We start from the raw sequence: 27682 nt of genomic DNA, 5'->3' as shown, positions 1-27682 counted from the left end.
GAAGGATCCACAAGCGAGAGATTTGGAAGCATTGGGTAGGATTCAAACCCAGGTCTGATTTCAACATCTGAGACCTTTTTGAAATCTAGAAAATGGCTGGCATGAGCTGGGTGCTGGTGGCTCTCACCTGTACTCCTAGCTACTCAGGAGGCTGAGATCTGAGGATCATGATTCAGAGCCAGCCTGGGCTGGAACGTATGTGAGACTCTCATCTCCAATTAACCACCAGAGGGGCTGGGAAGGTGGCTCAGTGGTAGAGCGCTTGCCTTGCATGCTTGAGGCCCTGGGTTCGATTCCTCAGCACCACATAAGCAAAAAGAAAAAAGCTGGAAGTGGCACTGTGGCTCAAGTGGTAGAGTGCTAGCCTTGAGCTGAAGAGCTGAGGGACAGTGCCCAGGCCCTGAGTTCAGGCCCTACGACCGGACCCCCCCCCCCAAAAAAAAAAAAAATTAACCACCAGAAAATCGGAAGTGGTGCTGTGGCTTAAAGTGGTGGTCTTGAGCAAAAAAAGCCCAGAGACGCATTCAGGCCCAGAGTTCAAGCCCCATGACTGACCAAAAAAAAAAAAGAAAATAGCTAGCACAGACACCTTCACTTCTTGGTGCCATCTTCCTGATCTTCCCACCTCTGTTCCTGACTGGAGCATGCAGTGTGCTTTTCCACCATCCCTTAGGAAGACCACCTCCTACCACGTCTGCACAGAACTATGTGTGCCCTGCTGTACTGAGAACACTTTCCTCCGGCTCTCCTGTCACTCACTCAGTGTTTGGAAAGCCAAGCACAGTCTTAACTGCTCCTGGACTGTGTGCACTGGCTGCGGTGAGAGTGGGGACAGGCCCCTGCTCCCTTAGCAAGGAGGAGCTCACACACTTGAAGGAGGGCTCCTGGGTCTCTTCAGCAGGGAGCCTAGGCTGGTGCTTTTGCTTGGTTATAAATAGTTCTCTACCCAAGTCCTTATTCTGGCTGGTTCCATTCATACCATCAGTGACAGACCTTGATTCCTTTGACCCGGGGCACAACTTAGTTCTTTTCCATTGTCTCCAACTTCCTTTGTCAACACCCACTTCACCAGATCCTCCTTTCTACATCAGTACTCCTGGAAAGGCCAAGGTTGAAATAGCTGGTCATGTCAGCTCAGAAAAACAGAACAGCTGTATATTCATGGGGGAATTTCAGAGAGCAGCTATGTAGTCCTTGTGGGCCTTAAACCAGTTCAAAAGAAACAAGGAGGTCTCCATGTCTAGAATGTGCTTGGTAATAGTTCTGCTTATTTTGTTTTTGTGCTGTTCCTGGAGCTTAGACCTAGGGCCTGAGCTCTGTTTCTGAGACTTTTTTGCTAAAGGCTGGTGATTTACCACTTGAGCCACATGTCTACTTCCCGCTGTTTGGTGGTTAATTGGAGATAAGAGTCTTACTGACTTTCCTGGCTGGGTTGGCATCACACTGCAATCCTAAGATCTCAGCCTCCTGAGCAGCTAGGATTACAGGCCTGAGCCACCAGCGTACACAGGCAACAGTGTTTTATAAGAATATATTTAGTAAATACTCTTTTTTTGTGTGTCTTTCTTTTTACCCTGTTCTAGTAAAAATAATAAAGTCACTGCCACAATTGCCAGATAAAGAAATAATCGTTTTATCGTGCATCAGACTATGTCATGGGCTGTCACATGGCAAGGAGCCTTGTATAAAAATTAGAGGGTGGGGTGGGACTGCAGCGTGGGGGTAGCAGCACCCAGAGCTGGCATTTATCCAGCTCTAGGCCTCAGAAGTTATCACGTTCGCCTTGGAGCAAGAATGGTGGAGAGTAGCTGGGCCAGGACGTGGATCCTCCGGCCAGTTTCCAAGGCTCCTGTGTAACCAGGAGTGTGGGCTCTGTCAGACCTATTTCAGTTCTTCCTTTGAGACAGCTTGGACCCGGGCATGTGCACTGAAGCTCCCGTTTCCTGTGGCTGTGGATTCTTTGTCCTGGGCAGCAGAGGCAGGATGGCTCAGCAGCGGTTCCTAGAAGGTGGTTACAGCATTCAGAACCCCTGGAGGACCAGCTTCCAGGAGCTCCCTGGCAGGCAGGCAGGGAAGCCTGTGCTTGGGCACACACCTCTCACTTCTTCCTGGGACAGTGCCCATCAGACCAGCAAGCAGCCTGGACTCCCTGGAGAGTGCTCCATACTGGCCCCAAGGGGGCAGCTCCATTGTTCCCTCTGTCCAGGTTTGGCCCTGCCAGTGAGGGTTCATATTTTCCTTGATGCCAAGCAGGCAGCTGGACTGAATCCATCAGAGGAACAGTGGGCTCAGCCGGGCAGCTGTGGGAACCCTTGGTCAGTTCAACTTTCATCCATATCAGAGCCAGCCTGCCCAAGGTTCTCCCCACATCAGATGTGGCTCCAGCATCTCTCTTGGTTTTGGCCTCCTTGGATGGACAATGAGCAGAGAGCTTGGTTGGGGGATGAGGGCCTGTCTGTAAGGGAACTAAACCCCAGGATGCACAAACCAGGCCTAGAGGAGAGTTTGTGCAGGTCTGAGCCCATTTTCTGAATCTGGGACTTGGTGTTCAAACACTGAGTTCAAGAGCCCACCTTCAAGAGCTTTGTGTGTGGGGGGGGGGGGCGGGGGGGCAGGGGTGTCTCCGAGCTCCAAAGGGGATTCTGGAGCTCAAGAAGGCCCCTGCCCTGGAGCCCAGGACTCCCAGTGGGTAGGCAGCTTGGAGACCAGGCTGGCAGCAAGTTCCTTGGTTGGGAGCCCAACTAAGTAGCAGTTGAGTCTGTGTGTCCTGTTCCCAGAAGGCTGGGCTGGCACACCTCGGCTGGCAGGTGTCTAGGGCCAGGTCCTGGCTGCTAGGGCTATCCGTTGGTGAATCTCTTGCAGTCTTCACGGTGTCTGGGGCCCCAGAGAACTGGAGGTCCTGAAGGTGACAGTGGCCCAGCTGCTAAGATTTCACTAGGCCACCTTCCAGCCGTTCGCCTCTTCCCTCGTAGCCTGCCTTCCTCTGTGGCCGTGTGGGCTCTGGCCCAGCCTGTGGCCTCTGGCTTCCCTGGTCCTTTCTTTTGGCTAAGACGATTCAAACCTCAGAAGACCTACAGTGACTGTGTCTTTGGATACAGGACCAAGGACGAGCCTGAGTGGCCTCTGCCCATCTCAGGATGGGGGCCCAGCAAGCATGGCCCCTGCCACAAACAGGGTGTGCCCCTCCTTGTGTGCTGCTAGGATTGCTGGGACTATTAAGGGAGATGCCCCAGTACAGGGCCTGTGACACAGTATTTGCTCAATAAATTTGTTAAGTGAGTGAGATATGGGAGGGAGGACTGTACACAGCCCTTTCCTGTCTGTCTGTGAGATTTCCATTCTGCCTTACAGAGGACAGCACTGTGAGGGGTGACTCACACAGGGCTGGGACCTGTGAACCAGCATGGCAGCCTAACCTCACACCTAGGAGGGTCTGGGGAGTGGGAGGAGGGGGCGCTGGGGTGGGCTGGGCTGTGGGGTGAGACTGCAGTGCTTCCCTTGCCTCAGCTGCACTTCCTGGCTGGAAGGTGCCACAGAGGTTGGATTCCAGCTGCCGGTGAGAGCTGAAATGAGCCTTTGCCCCTTCCTTCCTTCCCAGGGAGTCTGAGGGACAAAGTTACCAGGCTCAAGTTTCCAGGGGTCCCTGGGTATGTGTGGGGTGGAGCGTTGAGCTCCATTTTCCCCAGGTGATCTTCCATCAAGATGGCACCTGCTCTCCCTAGATGGTGGGTTCCATAGCTGAGTGATTGGCCGTGGCCATGGGGGCTGCCGGAGGTAAGCGCAGAGTCCCTTTGGTCAGTGGCAGCCACACAGGCTGAGGCTTTGGGGAAAGCCCCGCTTGGTGCCCTTGGGGTCTCCTGCCTGATTTCGGCAATAAATAACATGAGGACCCAAAAACCAAACCAAAACAAACAAAAATACAACCAGTATCTCTTGGGGTAGGTGGTAGGAGACTGTTTAAATTATCGGCCTTTCCCCGGGGCCAGTTGGGTGACCGCTGGGCGCGGGCTGGGTGCAGTCACCGGCACGTGTGTAGCTCTACGAGGCGCTGGCACTGCCGGCACTTGACGAAGCAGCACCAGTGGAATTTGCAGCTGCAGCGCTCGGCCAGCTCCACCTGCGCCGTGTGGAAGCCACGGCCGCAGCACAGCAGCTCACAGCCATCAATGGCCTTGGACGTCTTGTTGCACGTGCGGCCTCTCGTGCCTAGCACGCCACTGCGCATGTCCTGCTCACAGAAGTCTGGGCTGGGCTCCAGATACACCAGGTCCTCGTCTGTGTGCGGCTTGAACTGTGCGTTACGGGGCACCAGCGCCCTGGAGGAGCCCACGCGGCGTGGTTCCACTTCGGTGGCTCCGTCAAACTTCTCCTTCAGGGCGTGGCCCACCTGGCGGAAGGGTGGCACGGCTCGCCAGCACGTCTTTACCTCGCAGGAGCCCGACACGCCGTGGCACTTGCACTCTACCCGCATGTGTGTCAGGATGGCCTGAGGGGAGAGAGTGAGGAGACGGGCCATCAGGAAGAGGCAGCGGAGGCCGGGGAGGGGATGTGTGGATCAGGGGACACCACGGCCTTGGGAACCCTGAGGGTTCATGGGATGCCATGCTGGCCTGGGAGGCAGGGCTGGGGACAGATGAGTGTGATGCTCTTCCCACCCCTGGGGCACTCAAGTTGACAGAGGAGAAACACTGAAGGGCATTGTCCCATGAGTGACCTGTGACATGACCGAGGGGGACACCCCGTGTCGCCATGTTGGAAGACAGATGGTGCTGTGGGGCAGGCTTTGGGGGTGATAGAAGGGTTGGAGTCCTGGCTCTGCTGCTTAAATGTGTGTGAGACGGGCTGCACGCCCCTTACCACTGAAGAACGCCACCCCCTAACTCCTGTCATGCCTGCTCCCACCCAGCCCCTGGAGGGAGGTGCCCGGTGCCCGTGCCATGGGGGGCGAGGGCTCCCCTACCTTCCTGCCGGCCTCGTTGTTGTGGAGGTTCATGAGAGCCCGGCTGGACGAGGCCCCCTTGCTTCTCTCCCGCACGTCCACGAAGGACTGGGAGAAGGCGACGCCGTAGGCGATGTTGTCTGAGCACCCTGACCACTGGAAGCCTAGGGTGTGAAGGGCGGAGAGCCACAGGGAGTGGTGAGTATGGACCAGGGCCCAAGGCCCACGCAGCGCCCCCTGACCGCCTCCTGTGCTTACCCTGCGGGCTCACCCCGTGCACCGTCCGGTCGCAGCCGCACTTCTCCAGCTCCCCACTGCTGCACGCCCGGGTCACCGCAAAGGCCACACCTGCTGAAGAGATGGCGTACACGAAGGCCGCTTCCCGAGTCCCTGTGGGAGGCAGAGGAGGGCAGGGCTGGGTCCTGGGCTCCTCCACACCCTCCTTTCTGGAGAAGGAAGGGTCTTTGGGGCCTGCTGTGTGCTGGAGACCGAGGGGTGGGGGTGGGGGGAAGGGGAGGAACCAGCAGGCAGAAGCCACAAGCCAGGGACTGAGTAGATGCTTCTGCTGATGCCCCCAAGAGCCAGACCTACTTCCTGTGCCCCGGGCACTGCCCACACCGCCACACATACAGATCGGAGCGCCCTCCCCACAGCGGGCCCCGGTTTAGAGCGACATTTGGTTGTCATGCTATATGTGGCTGGGCTGGCAGCTGGCCTGCACCCACTCAGCTCCTGAAGAAGAGTGACAATCAGGCCATCTTAGGAGAGTCCAAGCCAGCTCAGGAGGTGAGTTAGCCCCTGATGCTACAGAGCTGTGAGGCCACGCTGCAGCCTGCCTGCTGGCTCTTCAGGCTCAGAGGGGCACACCCCTTTTATGACCCCCCCCCCCACCTTGGCTCTTCCTCCAGGCTGGGCCCACTGCTGAAAATGGCTGAATATCAAATCCAGCAAATTATAACAGCAGCTCCTACTACTTAACTCTACTGTGGGGTAGGGGTGTCTACTGTACTCACATCCTCTGCCGCCCCCTTCCCCCCCGCCCCCAGTTTGATCTACCCCCAGGGTATCGACAGCCACATTCAGGTTCAGAGAGAGGAAGGGTTTGGTCTCCACCACAGGGCCAGGAGGCCACCGAAGCGGGCCTCGGTCCAGCACAGGTCCACCCGCCTCTCCACTGCGGCGATTCCGTCCTCGCCATGGCTGCTCAGTGATGCTATTTTGGTGTGGGCCCGCCTCCCCTGCCTGAATGGATGTTTTTATCCTCCTAGGAATGGTGCGGGGGGGGGGGGTGTAGCTGTTGTGGAGTCTCTTTCTGGGGGTGAGGTGGGGTTGTGTGTACAAGCAGACAGCAGACCCTGCTCCTCTCCCAGGCCCTGTGGGGGCCTCTGTGTGTCCTGACTGTCCTTCTGTGTCTTGCTACAGGGTCTGTATCCGCAGGAGTGGTGGGGGCAGGCTTCAGCCCCATGGCTGGCAATTACCTCTGTGACACCCAGGCCTGTGCTCCCAGCTGCCTGGGGAGCAGTCACCGTGGTCAGCTGGGAACAATCGGCCTCTCTGTGCCTGTCTGTGGACAGAGGCAGCTGAGGCTGGGCACCGAGGTGGGCGGCAGCTGGACCCCAACTCTCAGGACTCCTTGTTCTCGGTGCTGTCCTTAAGCTGGGGATACCACCCATCACCCGCTCCACTGCCTACTCTCTGCTTGGCCTTTTTGGGCTAGCATCGAGGGGCTTGGCTGGAGCCACGGGGCCTCGACAGCCTGGGATGGAATCTTCTCCAAGTTAATGGAGGTTAATAGCAGGCTCATGTTGGTTGGTTTTATACTGTGGCCGCCCAAAGAGAGACGACTTCAGTCTCTGGTATTTCTGGCATTTCCAGGCCTGAACCAGCACAAATCTTTGCCCCAAAGACCAAGGGGGAAGGGTAGTTAAAGCAGGAGACAGGACTGAAGGGCCTGGTGGGCTGCCTCTGCCCTCCCTGCTGCGGGGTCCCTCCTCCTCAGCTTCTCCTGACTCTCAGGCTGTCCTTGGCCCAGCCCCACTCTGGGCTAAGTGTAAAGGCTTTTGGGGGTGCTCTCTTCCTTGTGAGGTTGTTGAGGGAGACCTCCCCCACCGCCTCATTCCCTAAACTAACACCCATCTGCTAGGACTCCAGGTTCCCTTTGCCTTAGCCTCAGGGAACAAGGATGTTTGGGGTGTCTTCAGCTCGAGGATGGTCCCAAAGAAAGACTCAAGGGAAGATAATCATTGAATCTTCCACAAAGCTGTGTACCAGCACTGCGCATGCCCATCTAGTAGTTTATATACTCCTCACAGCACCCTAGAAAGCGAATACTTGCAGCCATTGGTTTATATATGAGGAAACCGAGGCACACTCAGCTAGGAAGTGGCAGGATCAGAATCTGAACTCAGGCATCCTGACTCTAGAGCGTTCCCTTTGACCAAGGCCTTGAGCACCAGGGACACGCATGCAATCCATCACCTCCTACCTCCAGAAGGGATTCCTTAGGCTCTACCCTAAACCTCACCTGCTGCAGGATAGGCTCACTTTGCTCCATGGATTCTTTGCTAGGGGTGGGGGGCAGGTGATTTCTGTGCTCAGTGCAGGAGGCCCAGGGGACCTGGAGGATGTGGGCATGCCACTTTGCCCAAATGGTAGTGGTTCCTCCAGCCTTCTCCCACCGGCCCGAGGTCCAGCCCCTGGACTGCTGGGGTTCTTCCTTCCTTCCCAGGGGCCCAGGCTGGAGGCTTGTTGTCTATCGGGGGTCCTAGCAAAGCCTGCTCTCCTCTGAGATTTCTCATAGGGAAGCGTGTGGTGGGCCTGCCATTGCCAGCAAGATGGTAGGTAGACTACACCTGGGCAAGGACCTTGTGCTCCAGCTGCAGGAAAGCCGGCATTGTCTTGGCTAAGGGAAGGCAGAGTTTTCAAGAGCCAGCCACTGCCCTGGAGCCCTCTTCTCTTCCCACAGGCCTCTACCCTCTCCACACCCAGCTCTTCTTGCTAGCTTTTTCTTCCCAGTTCTCTTGTGTGTCCTCTGGGTTTAGCCTCAATGGCATCCTTTTCAAGGGGCCAAGGCAGGCAAGGGCTTCAGAGCAATCCTGCAGACGTGATAGCTGTTATTCCTGAGGTCCCAATGTGTGCCAGGGCCTTTCCACGTGCTATCCAGGGCTCAAGACAACCTTGGCAGTCAGCTCTATTCTAGAGACGCAAAGGTCAGCTCGGGGCACTTGCCTGGGTTCCTTAGCATAGCAAATGGCCAAGTGGAAGCTGGAACTGGGGCCTGCCTGTCTGTCTGTCTGTCTGCCTGCCCCAGTGAGGCAGGAAGGAGCGCTCAGCGATTTAGCTGAGGCTGAGATGGACTAGAAAGGAAGCTCCAGGCCTGGCCATCCCCAGGCACCAGGTGGGTAGGGGTCTGGTGGAGGTCAGGGAATGATCACAGCTCCGATATTTCCCAGGCTGACTCAGGGAGACTGTTAGGTGATGGGGTCTGCAGGCAGCCTTTTGGGCTTGAAGGGACAGTGGAGCACCTGGGAGCAGTAAAGTATTGGGGGCCATATCCCTGTTAAGATTCATGAGCAGCATGGCCTTCCTCTCTGAGTCTTGTCTCCTTCCTCTAACATGGGACGACTGTACTCTCTCTGCATGGAGACCCCACCGCCGGTTCCGGCCATCATACTACGGGGACTCCAGGCCTGTCCACTGGCCTGCTTGTCTCACACTGTCCAGGCAGTTTCATCTTCCAGTTGTCTTCTATGTGTGGTCTCTGTGGCCTCCGGGGACTTGCACCCTGGAAATCTCCCTTGAGGTATGCTTCCCCAGAGCTCCTGCAACTTATTTGATGGCATCAGAAGGTGACCAGGAGCCTGGTACAGTGACTCAAGACTGTACTCTTAGCTATTTAGGAGGCAGAGATCAAGGGATTGTAGTTGGAAGCCAATCAGGTGTAAAGGAATGTGAACTCCATCTTAGCTAAGGTTGGGTGCGGTGTATGCCTATTAACGGCCAGCCATAGTGATGTATCCAAGGCAATTCAGGGAACACCAGTAGGAAGATCCCAGCCCAGGCCAGCCTGGCTGTCAAATGAGACTTGACTTTGAAAATCACCAGTACAGAAAGGGGCTGGAGACATGGCGTAAGTGGTAGAGCGCCTGCCTAGCAAGTGTGAGGCCTTAAGTTCAAACCTCAGTACTGAAACAAAAACAAAAAGTAAATGGCTGTGGCCATGTGACCAGGATGTTTCAGTCCAGCCTAGTATGATGGGTAGTTGGGGTGGACAGTGTGTTACGCTGCTTTCCAATGTAGCCATTCCGCCTGCAGGGATATCAGACCTCGGAGTTCTCTTTGAGGACAAGGGGTTTGATGGAGGTCACAGAGAGGCCTGATACTGCTTCAAGATGGAAGAAAGCAAGAGAGTTTTTGTCAGCCCTCGACCCCCCCTACCTGCTCCATCTGGCTCAGGCCAGTCAGCATACCTTTGACTCTTTGTACCCCTGCCATCCCCCATCCTGTACACACACCATACACACACACACACACACACACACACACACACACACACACACACACACACACACACACACACACACACACACACACGCAGGCAGGTGCTGGTCAAAGCACAAGGCTTAGGCAGAAGCTAAAACTTGAGGGCCAGCCCTCTTTTGGCCCTTCATGTCTGTTTAGCCAAGACCCACCACTTTCCTGTTGCCCTCGATTCCACCTATCCCAAAGATGGTCTATCTTCTCGCCTGGAGCACACGCTCAGCTTACTGGAACAAGGGTGGACTCTCTGCTTGTGGGGGGAGCTACCGTTGGGGGCTGGGACACCTCTGGAAATGCTAGCAATGGTAAATGCCCCACCCCCAAACCCTGTGAGCGTCAATTAACCCTTTACCTATGAGAGTCACCCTGTACAAGCATTGGTTTCCCTGAATCCTCACAGGGTTGGTGCCCGATGTGTGGACCTTGCCCAAGATCTCATAGTCAATCACTAGTAAAGCCAGGGTCTTGGTCCTGTCTGTTCTTTTCTCAGCTAGGCGGGGAACAGGATCCCCAGCTCAGAGCTGTGATCTGTTAGGTGATCTGACAGGCCCTCGACCAACTGGGCTCCTGTTCTTCTTTCTCTAAGTAACCCCTGGCTTGGACCCAAGGAATCTGTCAGCTCTGCTCTCTTCCATGCTGAGGCCACACCCCCCAGCTAGGCAATGAGTGTATGTGTGTGTGTGTGTATGTGTGTGTGTGCACGCCAGATTCCCTCCTGAGAGCTCAGGACAAGAGGCCTGCCCAGCGCAATAGTCAGCTGTGAGAATGGGTCAACACCTACACAGGTACTTCCCACCCATTATGTCACTGTGCCTTGGGGACAGCCCTGTGAGGTGTCCTGGGACAAGTGGGGACAGGCTCAGAGAAGCCTCGTTAACCACTCTGGGGCTTTCTCAGGTTTTGGCCTGGATGGAATCCTTTTCCTCTTGCTCAGTGGAGATCTTTGAAGATTTTCTAAGAGGAAGGAGGAGAGTTATTGGGAAGAGATGACCAGCCCAGTCTCAGCTCCCAGGAGCTTGACTCAGCCACCTCAGACTCTCCACAGTGCTTCTAGAATTTGCTGATGGGGTAGACCTCTCCTAGCCCCTGCCACACGTGACAAACACACCTGTCCACAGGGTCCTCAGGGCTGGTGTTGATCACACTCCCTTTTATTCTCAGACCTTCCTGCTTACTGTCACTAGATGATGTCCACTGACTGTCCTCCCTTCCAGCCTTCAGCCCTGTGAGCTGTCACCTTGCCTGGGAAGAGATCAAGACTCTGGGGGTGGTGGTGTTGGGGGAGTGGCTCAAATGGTAGTGCTCTAGCCAATAATGTCCCCACAAAAAGCCTTTCTGGGAATGGGGGAGGAGTGGGGTTAGGCAGGGAGACTTTATACACTACAGTCCAGGAGTACTGAAACACAGTGCATGTTCCTGGCTTGCACAAAGGTGTGCATATGTATCTATATCTAAGTAGAACAGTAAGCACATGTGTTAAGACGAAAATGGTTGGAGATTGGAGTATATACAATTCCTTGTACTATTTGTTGCCACTTTTCTCTAAGTTTGAAATAAAAACAGAAAGTGGCAAAAAAAGTGTGTGTGTGTGTGTGTGTGTGTGTGTGTGTGTGTGAGAGAGAGAAAGAGAGAGAGAGAGAGAGAGAGAGAGAGAGAGAGAGAGAGAGAGAGAGAGAGAGAGAGAGAGAGAGAGAGAGAGAGAGAGAAGACCCCACTCCTCACAGTAAGAATCCAGAGCTGTGCCTATAATCCTAGCTGATCAGGAGGCTGAGATATGAGGATTGCAGTTCAAAGCCAGCCTGGGCAGTTAAGTCTGTGAGCAATTAGGTCTCTTTTCTGCAATTAGCCACCAAAAAGCTGGAACTGGTTGGGTGCTGGTGGCTCATGCCTATATTCCTAGCTATTCAAGAGGCTGAGATCTAAGGATAATGGTTTGAAGCCAGCCTGAACAGGATAATCTGTGAGACTCTTATGTCCAATAAACTATAAAAAAAACCAGAAGTAGAGCTGTGGCTCAAGTGGTAAAGCACCAGCCTTGAGAAAAAAGCTCAGGGACAGCACCAGGCCTTGAGTTCAAGGCCCAGGATTGACACCTAAAATAAAGTGGAGCTCTGGCTCAAGTGGTAGAGTGGTAACCTTGAGCAAAAAAGCTCTGGGACAGTGCCCAGACTCTGAGGACTGACATGCATGTACATGTGCACACACACATACACACATGCACACACACACGCAGCCTGGTAGAGTAGGCATGGTGGTATGTGCCTATACTATCAGCACTTGGGAGGCTGAGGCCAGAGGATTGAAAAGGGCAGCCTGGGCTATCATGGTGACTCTATCTCAAAATAAAAATATATTTGAAGTTAGCTCTTGGAGCCTTGCCCACCAGGCATCCCTGGGTACTATCATCCTGGGAGATTCTCTGCTTCTGGGATATTCTCTGCTGCTTTTCAAGAGCAGTGAAGTTCAGTAATGCAAGGCATGGCCGTGCCTTTTTGGCCCTTGCCAGCTCCCAGGAGAATGGCTTCCAGATTTGTATCACAGCTGGTTTCCAACAACATCCAAATGGTTTGCCAGGCTCCTTGGCCATCCAGGCCTACAGGTGCCAAGACAAAGGTTGGCCCAGGCCACCCCTTCTCGCTACCTAAGCAAGTCAAAGGACCTTCTGGACTCTGGTGGCTCTGAAGGGTCAGCTTCGTGCTCAGGAAATAGGAGGAGAGGCACCTGGCTTGTGGCACTGCCTCAGGCCAGTGACCTGGTACCTCTCAAGGAAGTGCCGGAGAGCCTCTATGCCTGGCCCATCTCCCTTTGGCTTAATGTCTTTCCATGTTGCTTGTCTCTGCTGAGGGCCTGCCTTCCCCGAGCACCTCTGTGCTGGCCAGGAGAGGCATCCAAACGTCTCCCGTGGTGTTTCCTCCTTGTGAGTATGCACAGCTCATACTGCATATTGCCTCTGGGCTCAGGGCTTAGCGCTGCCACTTTCCAGTTCTGCAACCTTGGGCTAAAGTGGGATGTGACCTTTGTGTGCCTCTCATTCTTCAGTTGCAGGATGGAAGCCTGTCTCAAAGGGCTGATGACAACTTTTAAAACACCATCTGGTCCACATGTGGCACATACTCTTCTATACATGTAAGCCACTCCTCTTATGGATGACTGTTCCCCACTGGATTGTAAACTAGAGAGGATGGAGCTGTCCCATCATTGTGTGTGTGTGTGTGTGTGTGTGTGTGTGTGTGTGTGTGTATACACATGGGCATGTGCCAGTCCTGGGGCTTGAACTCAGGGCCTGCCCACTGTCCTTGTGCTTTTTTGCTCAAAGCTAGTGCTCTATCACTTGAGGGAGGGCAGCTCTATTTCTGGATTTTTGGGGGTTGGTTAATTGGAGATAAGCATCTCATAGACTTTCCTGCCTGGGCTGGGCTCAGTCCTCAGATCTCAGCCTCCCGAGTAGCTAGGATTACAGGCATGAGACAAGGTGCCTTGTATATTACTAAACATACAAGTCCATGTCCATGAGATGGATCCCACACCCAAAGCTGAGTATGAAAGGGGGAAGAGCACCAGCTGGGTTGGAAGCCTGACTTTGTCCTTCACTCTCTGAGAAGCCCGGGGCAAGCCAGTCCTGTCCACTACATGAGCCTCTGCTTCTTCGGGTGTAAAATGAGGGCAGCTTCTGCCCCTATTCCCCCGCCCGCTGCATGGGACTGCTCCTGAGCCCTGCTCACCTTGTGTCACCACCTTGCCAAAGACGGGCAGGGAGTCGAGGGTGGAGCAATTCCAGCGCCGGTTCCGGAACTGGTACTGGCACTCCTCAATGGCCAGCTGGGCGCCGCGGCGCACGGAGTCCATCACCTCCAGGTTCCGCTTGCACATCTGCACCTGCCTCAGGATCAGGCCCTTGAGCTTCTCGCAGGTCTCCTCCTCGGAGATGCTCCCCACCGAGGACAACTTGGCCAGGTACCTGGGGAGAGGGAGAGGAGCGCCATGCAGAGCTGTCTCCCCCGCCTTGGGCCCACCTCTGCTTTGCATGTTACTTGGGCGACACCCACGTCTCAGGGAGCCTATTTATGCCTCTCGGCTGGTCCTGGCTTCGAGTTCCCTCTGGTGTAGGGGGCAGGCCTGTGCCCCCCCCGAAGCTTCCTGGCTCTCAGGAGCTGGGGATCCTGAGGTATGAGGCAAGAACCCACATTTGTTTTCTAAATTTAGTCATTAGTGGTTGGTGATGAACAAGAAAGAAAATAGTAAAGTTCTACTAAAAAGAGGAAATTTTTGTGATAATGATAATAAGAACTAACTTTTAAGAAACTTCATCAGGATTGGGTTTAAATACTTGACATGATTGCATTTAATCCTTAGTTCTGATCCTGGAGCTTGAATTCAGAGCCTAGGCTCTGTCCCTGAGGTTTTTTTTTTTTTTTAAACTCATGGCTGGTGCTCTACCACTTGAATCACAACTCAACCTACAGCTTTTTTTTTTGTTGTTGTTGGTCATGAGGCTTGAACTCTGGGCCAGGGCACTGTCCCTGTGCTCTTCAACTAAAGGTGAGTGCTCTACCACTTGAGCCACAATACTACTTCCAGTTTTCTGGTGGTTAATTGGAGATAAGAGTCTCATGGACTTTCCTGCCTGGGCTTGAACCACAGTCCTCAGATCTCAGTCTCCTGAATAGCTAGGATTACAGGTGTGAGCCACCAGAGCCCGGCTTCGATCTCCAGCTTTTTGATGGTGAGTTTGAAGTATGAGTCTCACCAGCCAGGTACTGGTAGCTCACACCTGTAATCCTAGCTACTCAGGAGGCTGAGATCTGAGGATTGTGAAGCCAGCATGGGCAGAAAAGTCCGCGTGAGACTCTTGTCTCCAATTAAACACTTGAGCTATGGCTCAAGTGGTAGAGCACTATCATTGAGCACAAAGAGGTTCAGGAACTGTGCCCAGGCCCTGAGTTCAAGCCCCATAACCTACCAAAAAAAAAAAGTCTCACAGACTTTCTGCTCAAATTGGCTTTGAACTGAGATCCTCATATCTCAGCCTCCTAAGTAGCTAGGTTTACAGGCATGAGCCAACAGTGCTTGGCTTGAAGTTCCATTTTAAAGAGAAAGAGGCCTAGACAAACAGTTTGCCTTGTGTAAAGGTCACAGCTAGTAACAGGTGAGGAGGACAGGCTTTGTCTGAGGTCCTGGCCTTAGGTGGCAGCAGAATTTTTTATGTGGGTCAAGGACTAGAGCTGACACTGGGGGCAGAAGCCCCAGGAACCGAGTTTATTCCACTGAAGAAACTTGGCCTAGGTGCATTCGGTGGCCCACCTCCTAGCCCTGGAAGTATGCAAAAAGCAGCCATGTGGATTGGACCAACAGATGATTCTGGCATCCGACTGTTCCTTGGAAATATCTACAGGGTTTTCAGGAAAAGCATGCCTGGACCCTACTTCAGGTAGTGTTTGGTCTGCAACTGAGCTTGGGACAAAAGGGACCCAGGCCCCGCTGAGAAGCGTGGAGAAGGGTCTTGAGTAAGCGCCCATGGTGAGCCGGAGGGACTCAACCTAGCATATCCCTGTTGTCCTAAAGGTGGCATCAGGCCCCAGATAGGTCACCTCCACCCCCTGCCTGTGGGACCAAGTGTGGCTTTCCATACAGCCGTGAGGGGTGGGGCAGAGGCCTCCATGATTGGGTATGGCCCGGAACTGGACTCTTGGCTGGTCACAGCCGTGGAGGTTCCCTGGCAGCTCAGATGGGCCACTACGAGGTGGGTGATCACAGACAAAGCAGTCCAAGCTCAACTTGTCCCTGTGTTCTTGTCTCCCAGACCTCCCTTTTCCCCTCTTTAATCCCTACACGGTCCAACCCAAAGGATGTACAAGGATTGGTAGAGTCCTGGACAGGCCCCTCAGAGGTCACATGAGCCTCTCAGAAGGGAGATGGCATGGGAGGATGGTGGTGAGGTAGAAGGGTGCATGTGAAAGAGGGAGCCCCTGTTCTTCAGCCCTGCCTGAGGACCCCTGCTCTGGCTGTAGGGAAGGGACCGCCTATGGAGCCAGTCCCACCTGTTGGGCTCGGCCTGCAGGGGGCGCCAAGAGCTCAGCTACTGGCGGTGGGCCAGGTCCACGTTTATGAGGCCCTAGTGTCCTTTGGTGAGGGGACAGGGGTTGAGGTGAATGTGGATCCTTTCCTCTCCTCCTTGGGTGTGGACTCTGGGAACTGGATGGGGGCTTTTTCCCTCTGATGCAGAAGCACAGCATGAGCCTGTCCCTAACTAGGCCTGTGTTCCCCCTGTATCCGGCCAATGGCGGGGTCTGGTGTGCTGGACCCTGGCTCCTGATGGAGGCAGACATTCATGGCAGGGTCCATCGGCAGAAGGATCAGGGTGGGAGGCCCGGTGGAGCTAGCAGCCTACTGTGACCTGGTGCCAGCCCCAGCTACCCAGAGCCTGCTTGTCATGGGCACCATGAATGGGAATACTTGTGACCTTTCTTGCTGTTGGAGCTGGTGCTGGAGCAAGATTGTGGGTCCCACAGCAGGCTGATAGTTAGTGCCTTTGCCACTGAAGGAGGGAGATGGCCCTAAGGAGCCTTGGGCTTGGAAACACACCTGGAGGCAGGTTGGCATGACCAAAGCAGGAGTGCGGGGTTGCTGCTGCCCCAGTGTGGCTGTGAACCACTGGGGCCAAGTCTGGGAAGATGAGAAATGGCCTCTGGTGGCACCAATGCTTGCCATCCAGCCCTGCTTTCCCCTGGTACATCAGCTACCCTCCCATGCAACAGGAGGCCTGGCCTCCCATCATCCTCTCCCTTCTAGACCCAAGGGGCTTTTCTGGGGGTTGAGGGACTCCGGCCTGGTGCTGAAGAAGTGCTGGGCATGGGCTGGGGTGGGGGTGGGGGACTTGCTCTGCCTGTCCTGTGTCTACTGGCTTTCCTGGTAGCTGCTTAGTGCCTGGCTTCATCTTACAGATTAGCAAGCTGAGGTCCACAGAGAAGAGAAGACTTGTTCAATGTCCCACAGTTAGCAAGCAGCCATCAGCAAGGACTCTCAGCTCTGGGCAGCTAAGGGTCTGACGCCTTGTCCCGAATCGAGTCTGTCCTTGCCCAGTGCATGGAACATAAATACTTGCTGCTAGGTAAGTCCTCAGGGCAGGAAGGAGTAGGGGTGAGGAGTTGGATGGGGCTGCCGAGGGCTTGGAGGCAGTTGGGGCTGAGCCCAACCGCTCCTGAAGGCTTCTGGAATCCACTCGCAGTGCCTGACAGTGGCTCAACCTTTCCCCCAGAGACACGTGTGCCACTCGTTGACCTGGGAGCTGGGCCAGGCTCAAATATCGGCTGCACAAGCCATTTCTGGGGGAGAGAGCCAGGGCCCCATGGGTGATGACTGCCTTTGGGCCGGGCCTGCTCTGGAGGCCCTGATTATGCCTGCTTCTTCTCAGGTCCTGGTTGCTCTGTTGTGTTTAGGCTTCTTCCTGCCACTGCTGAGTATAGGCTTAGCAATTGGCCACCTGCTGCCTCGGCCACCCAGGACTCTAGCCATGACCATACCATTAATCAGATCTCCCTACCAGCTCAGGCCGCCCCTGCTGCTGCTTGCTGCTGCCAGCTTGTGCCCGCCCGGCTTCTCTACCAGGGGCTGCAGGTCCTCCAAGCTCCTCCCAGGAGGCCCTCCCCAGCCACCCGTGCCTGCAGCCTGAGAGGCTGGAGGGCCTGGCCCTGCCAGGGAGATCAGATCCTCTTGGCCACCTGCTGTTTTCATTAGAAACTAAAATTAGCTGGGCTTGTCCCAAGCTTTTCCAGGTTTGCTTGCCTTTTTTTTTTTTTTTTTAATAAAATATACAAATTCCTAGAGGAGAATCTGCACCTCTGTGGCTCTTCCTAGGCTCTGTGTGGAGAGAGGAGGGCAGGGGAAGAGCTGGGTCAGTGTCCTGGCCATTGGTCCTGGCTCTACAGACATCCAGGTGGGGGCTGGGACACCAGCCCAGGCCTCTCTTGCCCCCTCCTTCTGGCCTCCTTGCCTGCCTGGGCCACATTTAGAGCCTCCTCAGGAAAGGCTGTGCCTGTAGTTCAGGGAGGAAGGAGGCCAAGCAGGCAGGAGGGGGAGGCAGAGGAACTGGGGTTTCTGCACCAGATGACCGCCTGGGGGACATGGGCAGGTGGAAGCAGATGGATCCTCCCCCGCCCGCACCAAGGGTGGTATTCTTGGGGAACAGGAGGGGTTCTCACCTCCCCAGAACCCATCCCATCCCCTGGTCGTGTCAGCTCTCCGAACGCTTCCTTACCCACGGTCTGGGTGGGCTGTGTCCCCTTTGGTGTCTCCTATCTCTCGCAGTAGGGGCGTGTGAGGCATGGAATGATTGCCTGGGCTCGGGTCTCATCTCTGTCACCGGATGCAAACTTGGGGTTTCCACGTGTTTATCCGTACCATGGAGAGCGAGACGCCGCTCCTCTGTCCAGGGTCTTAGTCTTTCTGGCTTACTGGCTGTCCAGCTGTTCTCCCGTGGTGGGCATCCTGTCCACCTCCCCTCCCTCCGTCTATCACGCAGCACCCTCTGCTGGGCCCCAGCCAGCCCTCCAGCCTGGCTCTGTACCCCCCAACCCCCTGCCATCCCTGGCAAGGCCCTCTCAGCCCTCTTAGACCTGGGTCCCCCATTTTTCCTCAGCTGGGCACTCCTAGGGGGCCACTTCAGCTTCTGCCTCAAACTGCAGATCTTTAAAGAGAATCTCCAAGCAAGTCTGCAGAGTTAAGCAACAGGTTTTTGGAGCTTTGGACCCATTTTGATCCAACCCTTTGAGAACCTGGGAGATAAGGGGTGACAAGAAGGGGACACTGTTGCCGTTTGGGGAATAAGAGATCACCAGAAGCCTCAGGCGGCGGCAGGCACAGGCACCAACCCATCTGCAATACCGTAGTCCAGGGGTGGCTGGGCCTGTGTGTGTGAGTGTGTGTGTGTGTGTGTGTGTGTGTGTGTGTGTGTCACAGGCAGTCAGGGGTGGCTCCCATTTTGGTATTCTGGCTCCTGGGCTCGGGGACCTGAGTCCTCAAGCTCCAAAGGTGACCCTTGACACTGAGGTCAGTATAGTTTGGTGTCCCCAGACACTGATCTGGGCAAGGTGGCTCAAATTTTTTGAATTATGGGGTACTTTTAGGAGTGAGGGAGTACAGGGGAGGGGGATATCTTGGTGGTCCTGTGGCTGCAGGGACAGTCACCTAGGCCTGTGGTCTCTGTGGCTCTGGGGCCATGGAAGGAGATGCCACCACCAGCCTGAATCCCTGGGGGGAGGGGGAGCAGCTGTTGGTGGTCACGTGGTGGTCTGTGGGTTTATGGGGCATTGGAGTGCCTGTCCCCCACATCTCCTAGCCTTAGCAGGAGTCTGGCTGGGGGCTTTCAACACCCAGGTCAACTCCACAAGACTCTCTGTGCTTCCCTCAGCCGTGGAGGACTACAAGACCTTCTCCAGCCCTGCGTGTGTCTGCACTTAGGGTGTCTTCCCCTCTCCACGTTCCCTTGGAGTCCTAGCCTCCTTTACTCAGACACCTCAGCACCCCCATTTCCACCTCCTCCTCCTCTTCCTGCTGCTGTGATTCCCTGTGCTCTCCAGGCAGCCCTTCTGCACCTGAGGGCTTTTCCTATTTGGGAGCGCCTCTCCCCCTTCCCTTTTCCTAACTCCCAGCTCAGGGGACTGGCTCAGGGCCAAGAAGCTGCTCAGACCTGGGAATGCAGGGCCTGAGCCCTGGCACACGAGGTAGGAATTTTCCTTCTCTCCCAGAGCCCGGCGTCTCTGCAGGGTGAGTGGGGGTCAAAGGGTTAAGGTGCTTCCTGAACTCACCTTGCCCTCTATTTTGGCAGCAAATAGCGTTTCTTTTGCCCAGACCAACTCAGAGATCCTTTCATACCCTGTGGCTTCTGACCTAATGAAATGTCCTCCCCAGCTGGTGGAGGGGTCTGGGGTGAGATGGAAGTCAGGACAAGCTGCCAGGACACTGGTGGCTCACGCCTGTAATTCTAGCTGCTCAGGAGGCTGAGATCTGAGGACTGAGGTTCAAAGCCAGCCCAGACAGAAAAGTCCATCGGACTCTTATCTTCAATTAAGCGCCCCACCACCACCAAAAGAAGGGGGAAGTGGAACTGTGGCTCAAGTGGTAGAGTGCCAGCCTTGAGTGAAGAAGCTAAGGGATAGCACCTAGGTCTTGATTTCAAGCCTGGTACTGGCACAAACACCCCAGCTGAGACATCTATCACCAGCCAACCCTGCCTAGCGTCTGGTGGCTCCACCTGAGGGGGCTGGTGGGCTGCTCTTGGCTCCTCCCTGGCCCCTGTTGCTCATCCTCTCCTGCACAGAACACAAGGGTAGTAGTGTGGGGCTGCAAGTCTGCCTTCATCTGCTACAGGAAAGTTCTGGAAAGACACAAGAGACCCAGGATGGAGTTTTTGGCTCCCCCACAGACCCCAGCAGAGTACCCAGTAGATGTCCAGCATAAAGGGGCTCAGAGTCCCCAGGCCTCCCTCCCTACACCTCCACCCACCTCTAGTAGTGTCTGTGACTTGTCTGGAATCCTAGTATGGGAGGACCCCAAGTGGGAGGGGAAAATCTGCTCTCTCCAGCTTGCTCTTCCTGGGATGAATTCCCAGGACCTCATCCTGGGATCACAAGGCTGATGTTAGGAACGGTGAGAAGTGGCATCTATGGCTCATGCCTGTCACCCTAGCTGCTCAGGAGGCTGAGATCTGAGGATCAGGGTTTGAAGCTAGTCCAGGCAGGAAAGTTGGTGAGATTCTTACCTACAAGAAACCACTCAGAAAGAGCCAAAAGTGGCTCAAGTGGTAGAGTGCTAGCCTTGAATAAAATGAAGCTCAAGAAAAGAAAAAGAAAAAGAAAAAAATGGCCTCTGAAGGACAGTTTCGAGTCCCAGCAAGAAGGAGGCCCCTTTAGGCCATTGGTAATCCCTGGCTGCAAAGGGGCCCCAAGAAGGATACACGTGAGTGAGCTGTGGGGAGGACCGGACAGGGCGCCTCCCTCCCTCCCTCCTGCCTCCCTTCCTCTCTCAAGACCAGGTCCCCTCTGCTGTAGGGGTTCTGAGTTGTGGGGAACTCTGAAGACAGAGTTTGGTGTTGTGTTTGCCAGGAGATGGGGGAGGTGGAGAGGGGTTGCAGGGGAAGAGGGTGCTGGGGAGGTCACCGCAGGGAGCGAGGCTTCTTGGGGCTGGCTGAATCACAGAAGATGGAGCTCAGGACTCAGAGATAAAACCTGGCAACTCCTGTGGAAATCTGGGAAGCAACCTCGGGTCGCAGCTCCGCCTTCCAGCTGCGTTTGCAGAGCAGAGCAGCAAGCCGCTCTTGCAAGCGGAGGGGTGACCTGGAGGGGCCAATGGCGGGTGCTGTCACCCCCACCCCGGCCAATCTGTGCCCTGTTGGCTCAGATCCATCTCTTCCTCCTCGAGAGGAGGAACAAGAGGAGGAGGAGGAGGAGGAGGCTGGGTGCAAATACTCAGCTTCCCAAACGTGCCCACAGGGGCTGAGTTAGGCGAGTTTCGACAGGTTTGGGAAACCCTGTCTTGTCAGATGCCTGCTGAGTTGCTCAATTGCTAAGCCAGGGCTGAGGGAAGAAGTCAAACTGTAGTAGACAGCTGGGTAACTGCTGCCTGAGCAAACCATTCCCCGCCCCCAGGGGGGCAGTGCCTGCTCCTGGGTCCCCTAGCCCCCACAGTGGAAGGGGGAGCAAGACTCAGGCTGGCTCCAGGGTCTGCCCTGGCTGGAGGATGGGGACGGGGATGTATTTTGTGTCAACACCACAGTGCATTTCAGTATTACCAGGGCCTAGAGCAGAGAGGCAGACCCTCCTTCCTACCTGAGGCCTTTGCAGATGGGTCATCATTTGCCAATGCTGGAGAGACAGAGCCCTTCTCTAATGCATCTACCCAATGTGGATGAGCACCTGGGACCTGGCAGATGTGAGCAGGGACCCTGGGAGGTCAGTGTGTGACAGTCTCACGGACAGCAGCAGCCACATTGCCGAGCTATGTTAGTAGGAATCTCTACAGGCGGAGCATGCAAACACGGGACGGCAAGTCAAGTTCAAGTCCGGCTCCCTTGGGACCTCTGAAGTGGGGCTGAAGGAATACACAGCCCCCTCCTCTGGCGGTAGCAGGGATGGTTGTGTGGCTCTGATAGGGCAGCAGCCCGGTGGGCGACCTGTCAAGTCTTCATTCTCCATGGTGGTTTGGGACATTTGGAAATGCCTGTAGACATTTTTTAAAAATGTTAGTACTGAGCTTGAACTCAGGGCCTGGGCACTGTCCCTTAGCTTTTTCACTCAAGGCTGGAATTCTACCATTTGAGACACAGCTCTACCTTTTGCATTTTGGTGGTTAACCATAGGTAAGAGTCTCATGGACCTTTCTGCCTGGGCTAACTTTGAACTTCAGTCCTTAGCTCTCAGCCTCTTGAGTAGCTAGCATGACAGGTGTGAGCCACTAGGGACTGGCTTTCTGTAGATTCCCTCACCGCATCCCCCACTCCACCCCTGCTGGTCTGGGGGCTTGAATTCAGGGACTGGGGCTATCTGGGACTTTTTTTTTTTTTCTCTCTCAAGGCTAGCACTCTACCACTTGAGTCATAGCTCTACTTTACTGCCTAGGCTAACTTTGAACCTTGATCCTCAGATCTCACCCTCTTTAGTAGCTAGGATTACAGGTGGAAGCCACCAGCACCCAGTTTTCTTTAGACATTTTTGATTGCCATCTGTGTGTGTGTGTGTGTGTGTGTGTGTGTGTGTGTGTGTGTGTGTGTGTGTGTGTGTGTGTGTGTGTGTGTGTGTGTGACTGGCATCCAGTGGACAGGGGCCTGGGATACTGCAAAACACCCTACAATGCACAGGACAGACCCATGATGAAGAAAGATATGGAGCCACAGTCAGGAGAAGTCTTTTTTTTTTATTTTGGCAGTCTTGGGGCTTGAACTCAGGGCCTGAGCACTGTCCCTGAGCTTCTTGTGCTCACGGCTAGAGCTCTACCACTTGAGCCACAGCACCACTTCCAGCCTTTTGTTTATGTGGTACTGAGGAATTGAACCCAGAGCTTCATGCATGCTAGGTGAGCACTCTTCCTCTAAGCCACCTTCCCACCTTTCCCAGGGAGAAATCTTGGTGTCAACGACTGGAGGTGTTACTGTCTAAGCCATGCAGGGGCTCTGAGGAGGAGCTTGATCATGACCATTCAGAGGGGAGGGAGAGTTTTTTTTTCAGCTGGGAATTAATGAGGTGTTTTCTGGGGGAAACGGGGCCACAGCTTTCCTTGGGGACTGGTGCTACACATTTGGCCTGGCTATGCCCACACTCAGACCTGTGAATTGTGCCCTTGATGCTGAGCCTTATTTTCCCCCAGGACCAGAAGGGTTGCATAGTTCCTGTGCAAGCAGGCATACGGGAACTTGGCCGGACCATGTATACCTGTAGGGATCCGAGCCAGTAAGATGCCTGATGGCTCTTTTGCCTCTTCTGGTGGCACTTAAGAGAGTGCCGTGTAACAATCTCTCTGGCCAGCAGGATTTGACTGTGAGCCATGCTGGATTTCTCTGGCTCAGTGAGGCTCCTGCTGGGTTTCTTATTGAAGAGCAGGATTCAGACAGGGCCATTTAGAACAAATCCTGTCAATGTCTGTCCACCATCCCTATAGACAGGGAGGGGACTACAGCCTTCAGCACCCAGCAGCTGCCAAGGGCTGCTGTTTCTATTGGTGTGCCTGGCACTGTGCCCAGCATGCTGCTTGCGTGGGTTCCCTCTTTCCTCCCGATTTCCATGGCCCATTTGCACTAATGGGTACCATTTTTTTTTCAGGTGCAGTATCTGAGGCTCCAAAAGCTCAAGGCCACTCAGCTGGGCAGTGGCAGTAGCTGACCTGTCTGTCCCAGAGACCCAGCTCCAATCCACATTTCTAGCCTGTCTGGAAATGTGACAGAGACTCCTTCTCCACTCCTACTGGGTCCCTACTCAGCACACCACTGACCTTTTGTGCAAACATTCAATGCTGAAATCTCAGCTAATTCACCCCTCACTCCTCCCAGAACTTCCATTTGGGGTTCAGAACAAACTGCTAAGGACTATGACCTAGAGGACAGAAGAGCTCCCACCTTCTCTCTCCAAGGCCATTTAGCATGTAGCACAGGGCTGGAGCTCAAGTCTCCTAACTCCTGGTTGTAGCCCCAGTGTGGGAGGGATGATTCAGAAACAGTTCTGAGCTGGGATCCATGGCAGGGCCAAGGCCAGGCCTTCTACCATGGACTGTGCATCCCTTATCCCTCCCCTCTGGGCCAATGGAGCTGCTACAAGCTGTCAGCTCACTCCAGGTGCCAGACATGAGCCTAATCAACAGCAGCCAGCTTTTCTGGGCTTGCCCAGCCTCAGGCTCCTGAGCCCTTCCAGCTCCAGGTGCTGTCCTGCCCAACAGCTGCAGGCTGCAGGGCACCTGGCCCCCCTGCCAGCCCAGTACCCCTCTAAGACAAAAGGCAGTCCTGGCTTCTGCAAACTGGCCAGCGGATCCACCTTGGACGGAAGCCTTTCTCCAGGTACGGGGCACCCAGGCCTTGTCCCTTGCCAGACATCCTCTAGGGGCCAGGCCTCTAGCTGGGCTTGCCCTCAACAAGACACAGGGCCATCATGGTGTCTAAATGGACAGCTGCCTGTCTGTCTGAAGCGGATCCCTCTAGAGGCAGCTTTAGGTCAGACATCCCTGCCATTTACCAGCTTGGTGGCTTTGGGTAAGTCTTCCTGTGACTCTCAATCGTCTCATCTATAATGTGGAATTTCAATGTCATCTATAATGTGGAATTTCAATCTATAATGTAGAATTTGAAACCACTATAATAGGTTTTTTCTTTTTCTGGCCTTGGGGCTTGAACTCAGGGCCTGGGTGCTATCCCTAAGCTTTTTCGCCCAAGGCTAGTGCTCTACCACTTGAGCCACAGCGCCACTTCTGGATTATTTTTGGGGGGGTTAATCAGACATGAGTCTCAAGGATTTTCCTGCCCAGGTTGGCTTTGAACTGTGATCCTCAGATCTCAGCCTCCCGAGTTGCTAGGATTATAAGTATAAGCCACCTGTGCCTGGCAGTAGGAGTCACTATGATAATTATTTTTGTCATGACTCTCTAGCCTTTAGTCCAAGTCCATCTCTGAGATGGGAGCTTTCCAGTCCGATCTGGGACAGTCCCAACAGGGCCCAGGGCAGTTTTCTGTCACCTGCCAATTAAGAGGCACACACACGGTCACTGATTCATTCCAGTTCTTGCTTCTATCCTGTCCTTATACCTAGACCTTTGGCTCCTGGGAGCTAGGTTGACGCCAATTTCCCCAGTTTTGGGCCAGGGGAAAATGGAGGAGATGAAGGCAGGTTAAGCATAAGGAAGTGGCTATGACTGGGGGTGGGGGGTGGACTGTGTCCAGGGTCTCATTCCCTCCAGAGTCTCTCTGGCTGGGTAGGGTCCTGGGAAGCCCCTGTTCCTCCTGCTTTGGGCTGGGCAGAGACCTTTGCTCAAAGCCAAGTTAGAGTAAGCTGGGACATCCTGAACTATTGCAGTTTTGAGAACAGGTTTGCCAACCTCTCCTCTCCCTCCCGCCCCCCACTCATGGCATAGTCTCCAACTTCCTGAGCTGAGCTGGAACTCCCTGTGCTTTGCAATCCAGTCCAGAAGCCTCAAAGCTGGGGCTGCTTACCTGGGGGCCTTGGGCATGGATGTGGCTGAAGGTGGGTGATCATTCTACCTACGATTCAACTTTGGAACAGCTTCAGGGAAGGGGAAATACTCCTGTCTGGGGTCAACCTTCAACTCTGAGTTTCACAAGTTGTTTCTTCTCCCTGGGCCTCAGTTTCCCCATTTGTACAGGGAGCCAAAGAACTGGAGCTTCTCCTGAAAGCCCTTCTACTACAGATGTTAACGAGTTCCTAGAAGGCCTGGGTCATACGTGCCAACTGCCCTGGGTGCCTGCGAAGTCAGACCTAATTCTTGTTCCTCCCCAACCTGCCTTGGAGAGACTGCCAGCAACGAGCCCATGCATTTCAGAGCCAGCTCTAGGGACACCTCCCTTTCTCAATCAAGTACAAACCAGCTCCAATTCTCAGGCAACCCAGACCCTACTGGGGGGGGGGGGACAGAGGAGGAGGTGTGGGTGCCCTGGTTTCTGTACGCTCTGCCACTGCTCTTGAAGTGTTAATCAAATTAAGGCTCCAAGAAAAACAAAAGCTCCCCAGCCACTTTGGGCTCACTCTCGGAACAGCTGGGAGAATTCCACATCACCTCCAGTCCCCCAAGCTCTGGGTGGCTCTGACCCCAACCGACATACTGCCTTCCTTCCAGCGTGCAGGGCCCTGGCTGGCCACAATGACCTCAGAGCAACAGCCATTGGACACTCGGGGCAATTTCATGGGAGATATTTGTTCTTTGGTCTTGATGCAGAGATTTTTTCCCCCCTGTCCCGCTGTCTCCATGGAAACCCCGCTACACTGTGGGCTATCCCCCCCCCCCTTCCCACCTCGGTGCTTTTCAGATCAATATTGGAAGCCTGGCTCCCCACTGGCTGCCCACAGAGGATGGGGGCAGAGCCCTGGGCAGGAGAAGTTGGGGCCAGGGTTAAGCTTGGGGCACGGGGAAGTGTCACAGCCGAGCAATGAAGGAGTGCAGCGTCCTCTTGCTCCCAGTTCACCCAGCTCTGTAGCTCATCCCTGGAACCCTTTCCCCCCACTCCCCACCCCCCTCCCACCTCCCACCTCGGCAAGCCTTCCACTCCTATTCGGGGAGCCTTGAGCGCAGCTCCAGCCCAGGAGAAAGACGGGTCTCCAGCGCTCACCCCCTCCCTCCTTGTGGGCAAGACCGGCCAGGAGGTGGCTCGGGCTGTTGTCTTTCTCAGGGGCTAGAAGGAGTTTCTTCCGCCGGTTAGAGCACAGCCGCGGGCTCTCAGAGGCTCGGTGTCCCGGTCCCTTCCCTCCTCCTCCGCCTGGCTCGGGTCCCCCCAGGCTGAAACAGGTCCCTGCACGTCTCCAACGCGGCCGGCGGCGCGGCGCTTCGGGGCGCGGGGAGCTCGCGCCCCGACTCCTCGGGATTAACCTGCTATTATGTCCCGGAGCCCCGCTGGGCTGCGCCCGATGCCCCGCTCCTCGCACCCCTTTGCGCTCTCGGGTGCCCAGGGTAGCGTGTGGGTGCTGCTAAGCCGGACCCCAGCAGAAGTGGAGCTGGAGTCCCCAGAGGGAGGCTCCGGGCGGAGGAAGAGCGAGCGAGCGAGCGAGCCTCCCGTCCGGCCGCCGAGACACCTGCCGGGCGCCCCCCGCGCCCGCTGCCCCGCGCCGCCTGGCACCGGCCGCTGCCCCCAGGGGCTGCCCCGCCCCGCCCCGCCCGGCCCCAGCCCGGCCCCAGCCCGGCCCCGCCGGGTCCCGGCCCAACTTACAGCCAGTTGCTCGCGGCGGCGGAGAAGACGGCGAAGACGAGCAGGCGCAGCGATCGCAGGCACGAGCGGGGACTCATGGTGCGGCGGCGGGCGCTCGGCCCCCGGGCGGCGGCTGCGGCCCCGGAGGGCCTCCCGTCGGGGCGGCAGGTGGGCGCCCCGCGGGCGGGCTGGGGCGCGGCGCCGGGCGCGGGCCGGGGCGCGCGCGGCGGGGCTCTGCCTCCGTGCCTGCCGGCCGCCCTGCGCGCTGCTGCGCCCGCTGCCCGGCGCGGACCAGACTGTCAGCGCCGCCCCGGAGCCGGGATGCGGCGGCGGTGGAGGCGGGCGGGCGGGCGGCGGGGGGGCGGGCCGAGGGCGGGCCGAGGATGGGGTTACCTGGGCGGGCCCAGCGGCCCGGGACACCCTCCCCGGAGGCGGGCCGGAGCGGCGGCGGGGGCGGCGGCGGCGGCGGCGGCGGCAGGCTGGTGGCAGTCCTGGCCCGCGGGTCTGCGCTTCTTCTCCCCCCCTCCTGCCCCCCCCCCCCCCGGGCCTCACTGGCTGGTCAGGCTCGGGACCCAAGCCCGCCCCGGCACGCCTGGCCGCGCGCCGCCGAGTCCGGCTGGGCTACAGGCGCGGCCACCCAGCTGCCCGGTCCCCAGCCTGGGCCGTAGGGACCCGCGGGCACAGCTCCCCCAGCCCGCCGCGCCGGGCACTGCAGCGCCGCCCTCGCCGCGCCCCCCGCCCCGCGCCGGCGCCCGATCTTGGCCCGACCCGAGCGCGGCGGCCGCTCGCGCGCGCACCCAGGCGCTAGCGCTCCGAGC

The 27682-nt window shown here is 56.0% G+C and overlaps 1 protein-coding gene across 1 annotated transcript; it reads right to left on the bottom strand.

The window, feature by feature from the left end:
* Positions 1-1617: 1617 nt before the first annotated feature.
* On the bottom strand, positions 1618-27001 carry Wnt4 (Wnt family member 4). Its single transcript, XM_070037683.1, has 5 exons — positions 26886-27001; positions 13201-13436; positions 5198-5329; positions 4961-5103; positions 1618-4486 (listed from the first exon to the last, which is right to left on the bottom strand). Exons 1-5 carry the CDS (start codon positions 26960-26962, stop codon positions 4019-4021), a joined length of 1056 nt encoding a protein of 351 aa, XP_069893784.1. The 5' UTR covers positions 26963-27001; the 3' UTR covers positions 1618-4018.
* Positions 27002-27682: the final 681 nt, after the last annotated feature.

The sequence above is a fragment of the Dipodomys merriami genome, unplaced genomic scaffold (assembly GCF_024711535.1).
Source record: "Dipodomys merriami isolate MVZ:Mamm:240054 unplaced genomic scaffold, mDipMer1.0.p SCAF_28, whole genome shotgun sequence".
Classification (NCBI taxonomy): domain Eukaryota; kingdom Metazoa; phylum Chordata; class Mammalia; order Rodentia; family Heteromyidae; genus Dipodomys; species Dipodomys merriami.
Note: the sequence above shows the minus strand (reverse complement) of the source record. Positions and strands in the feature narration are given on the sequence as shown.